The 13,901-nt window shown below is 47.6% G+C and overlaps 1 protein-coding gene across 1 annotated transcript in view; it reads left to right on the plus strand.

The window, feature by feature from the left end:
* The first annotated feature begins 5,636 nt into the window (after window positions 1-5,636).
* LOC144734209 (radixin-like) overlaps window positions 5,637-13,901 on the plus strand; it is a 64,951-nt gene continuing 56,686 nt past the window's right edge. The window contains exons 1-2 of the mRNA XM_078616312.1: window positions 5,637-5,664; window positions 5,781-5,967. Of these exons, the coding sequence (XP_078472438.1) occupies window positions 5,956-5,967 (12 nt within the window). The 5' untranslated portion in view covers window positions 5,637-5,664; window positions 5,781-5,955. The remainder of the gene's footprint in view (window positions 5,665-5,780; window positions 5,968-13,901) is intronic.

A 13,901-nucleotide genomic window follows, 5' to 3' on the forward strand; every position in this document is an offset into this window, starting at 1 on the left:
ACTCTTTGTTTTTTTCGGTAAAGTCATGTAGGTAATACATGAAAAAACTAAATTAAATCCCGACGTTTCGGGCGCAACACAAGCGTCCTTCTTCAGGTAGGGACAACGTAGCGAAAGCACAACCGCTTGCAGCAGCCGATTTTCTCCACCATCAAGCCTCCTAGCGACGTATCCTGCCCCAGCCCTCTGCTCTGAACGGCCACTGTGATGCCCCATGATGCTCTATCCACTGCTGCATGAAGATAAAACGTGTCTAGCTACGGCTCAGTCCGTCTCACTCGCTCCGTACTCATGCTTTCGTGCTTTACTGAACCTCCAACTTCCTTTTTTTGCTGCGTTCAAACTCATATCGCTTGTCATCACATCGCCATTCCTTTTGTGACAATGTGTTATGATTCCTTTCCTCATTCTTCATGCGTTGACAGTTTTGTATATTTCTCAACGTGTACAGATCGTTTGCCATTCGTTCCCCTTTCCAGATCTCCACTCTCCTCCCACGTGCTTTTAATACTTCCAGATAACGTTTTGCCCTTTGTCTTGTAAACTGAATTTGCTTTGCATGTAATTCGTGTTTGTCTCCCTCTGGCTACGTCGAAGTTGAATGTGCATTGTGATCAACAAGTTCCTGTGTTGGATTTGTCAAGGAGAGAGACGTCCCTCGCACAAGCCGGGAAGGTGCTGGCCACCCACGCCCTCGCGTGCCGTGCCCTCGTAGGTGCTCGCGAAGGAGCACTTCCTGCCCACAGTGTGTTAAGGCTGCACGGAGGATCTTTGTCTTGGTTTGTGTGTGTATGTGAGACTTTGAGTCAATCTCGTTCCTTAGGGTCGGTCAAGGAGCAGAGATGAGAAGATGATCGGTCAATTTTGCGTCGGGAGGCAGGTGAAAGGGAGGAGGATGTCTATCAGAGCTGCGAGCACGTGACGATAATTAACTTGAAATGTTTTCGATTTAAAGCTTTCGTGACTGCAGGGATTCATCTCCTTGGTTCTTTCGGTAAAGTCACGTAGAATGGACATAATAAAATAATAAAAATAAAACATTATAACGTAAAAATTCTCACGTGCAAGCAGCCGTCCTCAGGTGGAGAACAGTCTCCTCGACAGACCTGTTCTCCACCTGAGGACGGCTGCTTGCGTTGTGGCCGAAACGTCGTGAGAATTATTTTTATTATGTTTTATTTTTATTATTTCCATTCTACGTGACTTTACCGAAAGAACCAAGAAGTTTAATTTTTCTTCCAAAAAATAGAGATTCTAATCGATGGGTATGTTTTGACGGGGGTAGTGTGGGACGGTGTGGACCGCGTTCCTTTAACACCGCAGCGCAGCGGAAGGGAAGGGGAGCGTGCCTCACACCCACATCGTTATAATAACGAAACTATTCTTCTTGCTTTTTATTTCACCAGGTAAGGCTCACTGAGCTACGTAGCTCGTTTTCCGATGCGACCTGGCCACAAATGATAGGTCAACGAAGTGGCTCATACTCATAGGTTTTTTCGGTAAAGTCACGTAGGTAAAAAATAAATAATCAAAAATAAATAATAATAATAATAAATAATAGAATAAAATCACTTGATACAGCAATTGTGCTGTGACGATTCCACCTGAAGACGGAAGCTTGTGTTGCCTCCGAAACGTCGTGATTTATTATTTTATTTCTATTATTTATTCTATTATTTTTTATTATTTTTTATTTTTATTATTTATTTTTTACCTACGTGACTTTACCGGAAAAACCTAAGAGTATGAATCCTTGCAGTCACGAAAGCTTCAAATCTAGAAGTGGCTTATCACGCGGAAATGTATAGCAGTCAAATACTCTAAACGCATGTTTCTAAATGTGGTGGGAAAAACCGGAGGACCCAGAGAAAAGTCCACGCGATCACGGGGAGAGAGACACGAAAACTCCAAAAATACCAGCGTCAGGGTCGGGATCGAACCCACGCCCATCCTGTATCGAGGGACTGGGCATTTCGCCCCCGTGTTCGTCAAGGTCAAGTCGGCACGCGTGCGGGAGTTGGGCTCTGCCTGGCCAGGCTGTTGGCGACAGCATCGGAGACCCGGCTGCGCACAGAATCAACAATGGCGAAGTCGTTCTCATTACCCATGCCCCCGGATGGGCCCCTGAATGTCCATTAGGATTTTTTTTTGGGGGGGGGGGGGAATAGTGAGCGCTGTGTTCCTGTTCCCCCGCTGGCTGCAAGCTCTAAAAGACATCCTACACTCTCTCTCGTACCCCGCTCCCATCTCTGCTCAATTTACCTGCTTTTGTTGTCAAGTGCTCTGCCCTGATATATATTTTTATGTGTCTAAGAATTCCACGCTGAGTCGTAGCAATAATTTTTTTCAGGCGTTGTCCTGCATTTGGTTTATATTTTAAGATATTTTCAGCCAATTAATGACGAGTGTTTATTCTACAGCGTGGGAGGAAGCCCACGCCTTGCGCGACTGGGTTACAGTCAGCAGGCACGTGCAGCAGCGAAGCCACCGCCACGCTTCATAGATTTGGTCCGTCTCTATGGCTCAGTGTTGAAACGTACAGTTGAATTAACTTTAACTTGTTAACTTGTCTTTAAAAAGCCTTGATGAGAGCCGGGAAACTCTTATCGGAAGTGCTGTTGAGTCCTACAAACTCACATCTCTGTCGACGCTCTCTCTACGCTAGCAAAGATTTCCACTTTTTTTATGCGAATGATGTGGTCCCGTCCTCTTTCTTGTTAGAATGTCACACGTGTCTGGTGAGCCCCAGTCAGTTCGAAGCTCATGAATAAAGCCCCTTTGTGCTTGTGCATGAAGGATTACGCCGTCATACATCCCTCTGCATGGAAAGTTTCGCCTCTGGCATGTTTCACTCAGAGCAGCACATCGAAGGCCCTTTAATGTCTCAAAGCGAACACAAAAGTTTATCGGGGGAGGGAAAAAAACCCACCGTGGGCGTTGTAGGATGTCAGCGGACGCAATGGGATTTCTAGGAATGTCAAGGCCTGGTCGCATTCCCACACACGCGGCCTCTGTCACGTTTTGCCGATCTTACGAAGCGTTTCGCAAATCCACACTCCGATGGAGAGGACGGGAATGGGTGGACGCAGCTTTCTTGTATCGAAGAGAACGCCTCTCCTGACTCAGCACAGCTCGGTGGCGGGCACCCCGAGCGCAGTAGATTCATTGGAGGGTGGGAGGAGGGTGGAGTGTAACAATGCATGGACTCATCGTTTAAAAGTGGAATCTTGGGCTCTCGGTACATCCATTGAATTGTGAGAAATTATTAATTTCGATTCTAGGGTGGAGTGGTGGCGCAGCTGTTGTCGCACCGTGCCACAAACTCCCACGGCTTGGGTTTCATAGGCGGTCACGGCTCGTGGTGAGTGATGAGAGTTATCTGAATCATTCCTGTACCCCGCACAACCCCGCCTTCCCGCTCACACATTAACCAGCGTGGTGAAGTATGTCCAAACAACACCCACGGCCTACGTGGTGCGTGGAGACCTTTGTCCAATAGTCGATTTACAAAGACCAGCAAATTATTATTATATCGGAATGCCGTAGTGTAATGGTGAGCATGCTCGATCGGCAATCCAGAGGACTTTGGTTCAGCCCAATTTCCGGGTATGTCGGTTGAAACAACGGTGCGAGTTTTTCAATTCCCCCCGCCCCCCCCCCCAACAATTCTCTGTCCACCCGGTACTACAAATGGGTCGCACACAACGGCAGAGGGCGGTGCAGTATGTGGACTCGTCGCCATCTGTTGTCCATCTGGACGGAGCTGGCGCGTTGTCCCCAGCTGTGCGTGGGGTTTTTGTTTTCTCCGGGTGCTCCGGTGTCCGCTCACAAACAACTCGTTCGTTGGCTGACAAAGTACGAAGCTAAAACCCAAGGCAAAAAAGAAACTTCTGAAAAAAGGGCATACGATGCAAGTGTGGCTTTTTATGGCTAAACAAGTACATTGCCATATTAAATATACATTATTATAACGTATTATGAAGTGGAGGGTCCTTTACTCCCACAGCGGCATGAGCAGCAATTGCAGGGCTGCGCATTCCCCTTCATACTGCGAAAAAAAAGTTTTGCTGGCTGGATTCCTGGCTCGCGGGCACCACGGTGGCGACGGAAGGGCGTTTAGAGGGTATTTGGCCACAGATGTGATGCGAAGAGGTGGGAATACCCACACTTTACCCCACTCCACATGAAACGCCAAGTGATTGTCTGTGGTGTTTGCGCTCCTGTGCGCTGCTGGGAGGACCAGAAGGAAAAATCTGCCCCGCCGTTTTGACGTTTCAGTTCTGGCGCCGGTAGATGGAATCGAACCGATGTCCTGTTGGTTCGCCGAGTTCGGTGCGCTAACCAATCGCACCGTGCCGGCAGACGCATCAATATCGCGCGTCCAAATAACCACGCCTGAGGGCGCCCTCCATTCTCGATCAGTCCGTACGCGAGTTAAGCGAATGGCTTTGACCTCCGAGTATCCCCCGCGTGTGATTTTCATTCCGAGTGACTCACTCTGCGAGCGAGCGAGCCAGCCAGCCCGGCTTAGCGCCACGTGGGATGCACGTGAAACCGAATGCTGTATTTGCTCAGGGAACAGAGCCGGCCGGGTGAGTGGGCAGTGAACTCTTCAGTTTAACACACACACACAAAGCACACGTAGGACATATTTACCGTACTGTATATCATGACGTGAAATTAATATCACGCGGTCTTTTTTTTGTAATTAGGGGCCGTCCATTAATGACGTCACGCACCTAGGGGGGGGGGGGTGGTCAGACATTTGTGACGATGTGTGACGAGGGGGGGGGGAGTTGAGAAATGTGACGTCACATCAAAATGCGCAACTTTAATTAAATATAGACAACACGTTCTACTTAATTAAATAGACGTTTTAATAAATGTTTTCTCCTACAACATCAGAGTGCAGCGCCACATCAAATACGCACTACAATTACAATAGTTTAAAGCGATTTGAAGCATGTTTTTTTTTTGGGGGGGGGGGGCAGAGCTTTGTGACGTCATATTTAATGGGAGGTCTGACTTTTTGTGACGCCGTGTGACGAAGGAGGGGAGGGGTTCAAAAACCGTCCACAATCGCGTGACGTCATTTATGGGCGCCCCCTTTGTAAAGAGAACAACGGCACAAATCTGGACACCGCGGCGCGCAGTCGCTGTGGTCACTTCGACGTGGCGATGACCGTTGAGGTCTCGGGTCACCTGTGGGCGGACGAGAGTCGTAAAGCATCAAGCACGTGGGCTCCTGGCCACCGTTACCCCTCTGCGGATTCATACAAACAAACACAGCTGCAACCCAAAGACCTCTGTCATCCCCCAACCCACCGCCGCAACGGCCAACACGGAGAAACACCCATGGCTACGCATGTGCTCGCTCCCATTAAAATCAAGCAGCGAAAACAACCCTCGTCTCCAAGGGGACATGGGGGGGGGGGGGTGTGGAGGTGGTGGGGGGGGACAGGCGAACTGAGTCGGCCTACAGGGCGGGGATCTCCGCAGCGCAGCCCCGGTGATGCAATCACCTCGGTGACGCTCCACGCCACCAGGTGTCGGTGCGCAGCTGGGCGTGGACACGCGGGAGGAGGGGGAGGGGGGGTCGTGGGTCGTGGCTCAACATCGCCTGGTGTGCAGGGGGGGCCCCGCACGATCGGACAGTGAGGACAGGTGGGAAGGAGGTGGGGTGGAGATGCGTGGGATGGTTGGGGGGGGGGCAGGAGATGGTGGAGGGGGGGGGAGGGTGTGGCCGCATGTCCCTTTAACCACGGCGCTCCGTCCCACAGGTGCAGTCAGAGTGCTTGGAAGGTCGAGTGTTTGGAGGTGCAGCGGAGCGCATCGTCGTGCAGGCTACGTTCTTCGTCGAGGTCGCGTCGGCACGCGTGTGGGAGTGCGGCTTTTGTCTGGCCGGGCCAGTTGGCAAGAAAGCATCGGGAAAAGCGGCCGTGACCAGAATCAAAAATGCCTAAGCCGGTAAGTTGGAGACGTCGGTCTCTGCCCAGCTCAATGCTACGTGTATTTGCTGTGAGTGATATGATGAGTGTTCGCACTTTCAGGTAGCACCTTGTTTCTCGCAGTGTGTTTGTCCATAAACATCTCAACCTTCAACAAGTGTGTGCGCGTTTGTTTATTATATAGATCCAGCGGGTGGGATTTTTTTCTCAATTTTATCACGTTTAATATATTACCTGTGCTTGCTACATTGTATATGAATTTATATACTTCATATTATTTATTTTTCGTGCTTTGATTTATACTTTGCATTCCTATCGCTGTTTGTATTGTTATAACTTTTTGACCCTCCTCTGCTGAATGTATGTTGAAAAAGAGCTTCATAGCTCATCAGATTTCTCCAGGATAAATAAAGATTCTGATTCTGATTCTCTACATGGAGTCCGGATTATTAGAAACGCGTTTTAAAAAAAAATGCTTATTTAGCAATGGGGAGGCGCTCCTCCAACAGTGAATGTTGGTTTAAATATTTGTGCAATGGCTGGTCAGAAAGCCACTAAACTGGTTAGACGATGTAGGCACCCCCCCCCCCCCTCTGTATTCCTGGAATGGAAGCTGAGAACATCGCTGTGAAATTTACTTTGACGAGAGAGCGAAGTGGCAGTCCAAACCACACTTTTCAAATTCCATTCTCAAAAAAAGCGTTCGAAACTTGTGTAAAGAAGTAAGCGCGTGTGTGGACAAATATTCAGAAGACTTACTCTTCGGTTCTTTCGGTAAAGTCACGTAGGTATAAAATAAAATAAATTAAATCAAGACGTTTCGGGCGCAACACAATTGTCCGTCATCAGGTGGGACAACCACAGCAAGAAACAATGGCTGAAGTTATTTTAACTGAACTTAAAAAAAAATACCTACGTGACTTTACCGAAAGAACCAAAGAGTATGGATCCCTGCAGTCAAGAAAACTTCAATTCTAGATTCAGAAGGACTTGTTTTTTCGCACAGAGTTGCTCGCCACAAGGCAGCTCTGTCGATGTTTATCGCAATTGGCGCCCTTGCGCTGACAGCTTTTTAAAGTGGCCGCATTTTTGCAAAAACTAAAATTGTTCGACAATAACATTTTACCTTTTCCATACATTCATATTCGTGCCATCAATGTTTTTAAAGTGCGCACTTAAAAAAAAGCAAGTATTCCACTCATGCACCAACGATCACATTGAGCTTTCCTGCTTTATTATAACAGCGCGCGTACATTGTTGGGTACGTTCTGCAAAAAAAAACAGGTTTCCTTAATTACGTGTTTGACAAAGCATATCATATTTGCACAGTGCACTGTCATGTACACTCCCGTATCATTTGTTCTACGAGCACACACATAAAACACGCAGATCTCCCTGATAACCATGCAGAACAATTGGGGCAAATGCTGTTAGCGAGCACCTATTAAGGCCAAGCGGGTTGCGTCCCCCAGTGTTTATGTTAACACGCACACAGTGCACAAGGGCACTCTGTAAGCCTGAGTTGACCAACGTCCAGTGCAGCTAATTGCCACTATTGTCATCCGTGCTGCCAATTTATGGGGCTACGGTATCTGGTTTGTTGCGCTAACCACTGCTCTGCTGCTCCCTACACACCCACACACAAAAATAAAGTTGAAATATTGTTGTTGCTTTTGCTCTACAATGGGGAAAGCTGTTTTAGCAAGCGGCAGTTATGCTGGCGCTGTGTTCCAAGGCCATGTACGGCCACAAAAACCTGCACGGCTGCCTGCATCTGCTCAGCGCCGGTGTTGACTTGGTAATGTAAGGTCCATCCGTGCCAGCTACGGACACCAATTTCCACTGAACTTGCAGGTTTTTCTGGTCGCCTTCTGAACGCTCATAAACACGCTCCCCTTGGGGGAAGGTTGATGCCGCTGTTGCTGTTGCTGCTATTCTGCCAAAACCGATGTTTCGTACGTGTCTCTCCTTAATAAAGTTGCAACATAACCGGTTGTCGGGCTTTTAACGAGGGTCAGAACAACCCAACCCCGAGGCCGAATCGCGCGCGTCAATCCCTTTTGGTAGAGAAAAAAACAAGTGTAAAGTCGATCCGTGTTGCATCGCGTCTGGCAATTTACCTTTAAAAGAAAATGCCGCGAGATCAAGAAAGGCACTTTTGATTATTTTATTCTGAGCGTCGTGAAGTTTCATTCACTCGCCCGAAGCGCCCGTTTACGTTTACGACGAGAGATACGTTTCCAGCGTACGAGGAAAAAAAAGTATTTCGCAGAAACTATGCGCCGAGGAGGAAAAAAAATAACACGGGGGGGGGGGGGTGGGAGGGGCCCTTTTGTTGTTGTTGTAAACGCAGTGGAAATCCACCGAATTCAGCAGTTGTCAAAAAATGGCATGGTATATGCCTCGTCCCGCAGCGGTGCGTCTCATAATTGGTACAAGTCTCCAGATGGCCGTGTGTGCTTTCGTAGTGATTTTCAAACACTTTTAATCGAATAATGAAATGTACAGCTGTCAAGCAGGTGCTCAATAATCTACTCATTTGGCTACAATCGTCTGCCCACGTGCCTCCACTTGTTTATCGGTCATTTCTATTCGAATGCAATCTTTTAGCGGTAAAGGACACCCACGTGTTGACTTAACAAACGTGGGATTTCAACAGTGGCACATGAAGTGGGCAGCTCTTGAAAATCCATACACGAGACTCCAGCTTAACTATCACAAACGATAGCAATCACAACGTACAGCCCTTGGTCAATCCACTGCTGCATGAGGACTTCTCCCCACACCGCGTCAGCGATGAGGGTCGTTTGGCCGTGCCTCGGTGAAGCTGAGACAGAGTCAACCCGTTTTGATTCGGCTCAGCCAGGGGTTGTCAGCCTGGACGAGCGGCTCTTCAATGACTGCTTCGTGACGTTACTTATTAAGCACCCACCGTCTCCTATTCACGTCCATTGAGACTCTTGAACATCTTCTTGGTTCTTTCGGTAAAGTCACGTAGAATGGAAATAATAAAATAATAAAAATAAAACATAATAAAATAATTCTCACGACGTTTCGGCCACAACGCAAGCAGCCGTCCTCAGGTGAAGAACAGGTCTGTCGATAAGACTCTGTCGATAAGACTCCGTCCTCAGGTGAAGAACAGGTCTGTCGATAAGACTCTGTCAGGTGAAGAACAGGTCTGTCGATAAGACAGAGTCTTAGACAGAGTCTTATCGACAGACCTGTTCTTCACCTGAGGACGGCTGCTTGCGTTGTGGCCGAAACGTCGTGAGCATTATTTGATTATGTTTTATTTTTATTATTTGATTATTTCCATTCTACGTGACTTTACCGAAAGAACCAAGAAGATGAATCCCTGCAGTCACGAAAGCTTTAAATCGAAATTTAACTCTTGAAAATATTGAGAGGATTTTTTAGGTCTGGTTATTTTGATAGCCGATTCCTGCGCTAATCATTTAACATCTATTACTCACCTTGGAAATGTACAGGGGTATTTCTTTTTTCTTTTCTTTTAAATATGCTTTTTGGGTAAATGCGACAAATGTAATGTGAACTTGCTCCCTGATGTGAATGATGTCAAGGGGCAACCTCGTTTCCACTCGCTGAAAATGCTGACAGTGCACTTTGAGAAGTCCTTGTGGAAGTTCAAAGTAAGCGTAGGGTTAGAAGGTTTCCGTGGCCAGGCACTTGTTAAAGACTTGTAGGGGATAAAGAGGTCCTCTCGTGCCAGGCATCTGAAAATCGTACCCTTCGTATCCTTTGCGATGGACAACGAACGAATCCAATACTAAGAATATGAATCCAATAATAGTTTAAAAGCCATGGAAACTTAATTTAAACTCCGTACACAAATTAGCCTAGCTGGGTGTTGAGCCATGGGTGGCAATGTCACGTTCCTATGGCAGGGTCCAGTCCGTATGTTACTGTAGTTTAAAATTGTACCTTTATGAGTGAGTTGAGAATACAACCACAGCACTGCGCAGCTGGAAAACAATAATAATAATAATGGTAATTACAGTAATTCATAAGTTTACAGACTACCGCTGCGTCTGGATAGACACATAATGCTTTCATCTGTTCGTGTTAATTTATGCATTCATTAAATCTTTATGCATTCATTTCACTTGGTGCACAATTCTAATGATAATTGTTTACGCTCAGGGGTGAAGGCGCTGAATTAAAGTATAAACCCTTGGACGCAGCACGAGGTAACGCAGTCGTTTGCGTGCCGTGCTCTGAACCTGGCGGCCTGAGTTCTATTCCTGGCCATGCCTGACATCATACTGTGGATAGGGATGTCAGAACTGTTCTTGGGCTGGAACGGTGAAGTGTCGTTAAACAACCCCGTGACCAACAGCATGGAGATACCATCATCCAGCACTGTATTATCAAGGATTTTATTAATATTCACTTGACACTAGTGAATCACTACCACCCTGTTGTAAATATCCTAAACTAGCCACTCGTTAAAAAGCACGTGACATTTGGGGTGCATCTCAACAAATGTATTAGCTCATGAATGGGAGCACAAAAAATATTTGCTTTGGATCACAAAAATATTTACGAGCTAACATACGGGTGAATTTGCAGCCCTGAAATGTCTCGCTCAACGCCACGGCCGACGTCAGGGCCTCCACTAGAGGGAGTGCTAGCGGGGCTCTGAAGAGGCCCTCTCGTGGTTATGGGGCCTTCTCTCCCATGCTGGCCAGATGGCTTTGAAGAGGTGGGCTTACCCACATTTTACCCCACCACAGGTGGCATGCCAATTGACTACCTGTGGTGGACCCGTTTATAGTGCTAGGTGAGCAGAGGCAAGGTGGGATTTAAGAAGCTCGCACCCATATTTCAACTCCCATGCCAACGATCTCTGGATTGCAAGTCTTGTGTGTTGCTAACCAACATCGCCAAATACCGTCTGGCAATATCTTCTCAAATGCCCTCTCAATTCCGTTCATCGTTTGATACTTAACTTTGCTTTATTTGTGATTGCAATCACTGTGTCACGTGTGTGCCGAGCAGAAGTACAAACGTGTGACTTCTCTTCATGGATCGGGACATATTAAAGGGTATTTGATATTTAAATGCAAGATGTCTCACGTAGTTATTTGTTTTTACCTGTTCTTAATTGGGTCAGGTTTTACATCGGTCCGACGTTTGTTTTGTGGCAGCTTATTTTAGGAGCCAAAACGCCCAGCCAGGAATACCCCTGGCAAATAAAATCCAGTAAATGCAAACAACAACTGCACATCAATGATAACACGAAAATAATGCTGTACTAATGCTCACATTGCAATAACTGCATGAGAAAATTATAATAAAGATGACGTAGAGTGCTTCGGGAAATCCCCGCTGGATGAAGGCACAGTGTCAGTTAAGGTAAAGTTTTTTTTACCATAATTCACCATGCCGGTCAATGTGGGTTGGTGAAGGGGAGAGGGGTGTGTGGCAGGACCAGTTGAGATATCCACTCATTGTTAGCCACGGTCGATAATTATCAAACTCAAGTCTCAGGTCGCCGGGTTCAAAGCGGCATTATTTTAGTGGTTTAAAATTAGCGTTTAAGCGACCTTGTTCTCAGCGATCACGCGACACTCATTCGGATTTAAGAAGGAAGGATCTCAAAGGGCACTAGCGTCGTTTAATAAAGGACATCGATGAATAATAGTCACGCACCATACAACATGAAACGGATGGCACGGCAGTGGATACAATGAGCCCGTTTATTGAATCCCGCCGACCTCGTGGGCACACCGAGGCACACGTGGGCACACCGAGGCACACGTGGGCACACCGAGGCACACGTGGGCACACCGAGGCACACGTGGGCACACCGAGGCACACGTGGGCACACCGAGGCACACGTGGGCACACCGAGGCACACGTGGGCACACCGAGGCACACGTGGGCACACCGAGGCACACGTGGGCACACCGAGGCACACGTGGGCACACCGAGGCACACGTGGGCACACCGAGGCACACGGGGGCACACGTGGGCACACGGGGGCACACGTGGGCACACGGGGGCACACGTGGGCACACGGGGGCACACGTGGGCACACGGGGGCACACGGGGGCACACGTGGGCACACGGGGGCACACGTGGGCACACGGGGGCACACGTGGGCACACGGGGGCACACGGGGGCACACCACACCGAGGCACACGTGGGCACACGGGGGCACGTCGATTGGCAGGTTGCGTTTGGTGGGGGAAGTGTGGGTACGTCCACCCCATCGAAGACGTCTATCCAGCGTTGCAGAGGAGGCCAAAAATATCCTTGACGAAGCAGCTCTCTAGAACTCTTCCAACGGCAGTGCTATGAGCAAGTCATTGCAGGGCTGTACCTTTTTTGAGTATAATTGATATAACATTGAGAACGACGAATTTACGTAAGTATTTTTTTTATCGGAGTCCGACTGTAATGCTAAAGGAGTGGAGCCACTCGAGTGAGTGAGCGGTGTGAGTGTGTGAGCGAGTGTGTGGTTGGCCGTGTTCTAAATGGCAAGGTCTTCCACGCAAGAGCGGCGATCACATTCCTGCGCCAGGTGTGGTAAACAGCCCTGGAGGGTCTGGCCACTCGTGGGAGCAGTGTTGAGAAAGAGCCCCTTGAGTAACTGCTCCAGGCCGAGGATTAAAATAAACTCCAGCTCCACCTCCTTGACGTTTTGGGGGATAAAACTGTTCTTGTTGTTTCTTCCCGGCTTGTTCCGTAGCGCCGATGTCAGCTTTTTTCAACCGCACCCGTCTGTAATATTTACAGCACGTACATTTGCCAAAAATTCTAGTGCCCGTACCTTTGTGGTTAACTTGCCGCTGTGAGTCAAATATTAACGTGGCCTCCTTGCTCAAACAATAATGGAGTAATCATCTTGGCCGAAAGTCCTGATGCAATGGTGGAAATTTTGAATTCATAATGACAAGGCCTGTGGGCATGCCCTGCGCTACATACATCCGGCACATGAGTTTGAATCCTGGCCGAGGCTACCGCCGTTAACGAATGACACCTGAATCGGTCCTTGCCAGTGCCGGATTAAGCTAGCGCGGGGCCTGTAGTATATGTTATGAAGGGGCACTAAATAAATAAATAAAACACGTACATTTTAAAACACACATTTTTTTTACTTGCATAGTAAAGTAATTGTATTTTTTCATTTGCTATACAGCCAGATAATACGACAAATCGCTAACCTTAAACACCCAGTCGTTCATAAAAGTTGAAGGCGGTATAGCACTATAGTAATAAAGCAAGTGCAGAATCACTGAACCGGAATTGATAGCTCGAAAGCATTTAGCGCGGGGCCTTTGAAAGTGCGGGGCCCGTAGCTACTACATAGTAGCTACTACACATGTAGCAGCTACTACACGTGTATCAGCTACTACACGTGTAGTAGCTACTACATGTGTAGCTACTACACATGTTGTTGCTACTTGTGCTACTTGGAGAATCCGGCACTGCTCCTTGCCTCCTCTTCACCTTCACCAACCCGCACTGACCAGCATGGTGAAGTATGGTCAGTCAAACCCCGTGAACTACAGGATGGAGAGACCTTCATCCAACAGTGGATTGACAAAGGGCTGTAATATATAAATACAAACTCTTTGGTTATTTCGCTAAAGTCACGTAGGTAGAAATAATAATAGATCACGACATTTCGATCGCAACGAAAGCAATCGTCATCCGCCTGATGACGTCGTGATCTATTATATTTTCTACCTACGTGACTTTGCCGAAAGAACCAAAGAGTATGGATTCCTGCTGCAGTCACGAAAGCTTCAAATCAAGATATAAATACAAATTTAACACGTAGGCTTTCGCGAATAATAATATTATAAATTATGCCAAATCGCCCGATGAATCTGGTTGTAATCACCAGCGAAACGTCGTGCTCAATTGTAAATGTTGTGGGTTTACTCGCCATCACACCGATGTGCTGAAGTTATAGCGAAT

This window comes from Lampetra planeri, chromosome 50 (assembly GCF_965212315.1).
Source record: "Lampetra planeri chromosome 50, kcLamPlan1.2.h2, whole genome shotgun sequence".
In the NCBI taxonomy this organism is placed as follows: Eukaryota; Metazoa; Chordata; class Hyperoartia; order Petromyzontiformes; family Petromyzontidae; genus Lampetra; species Lampetra planeri.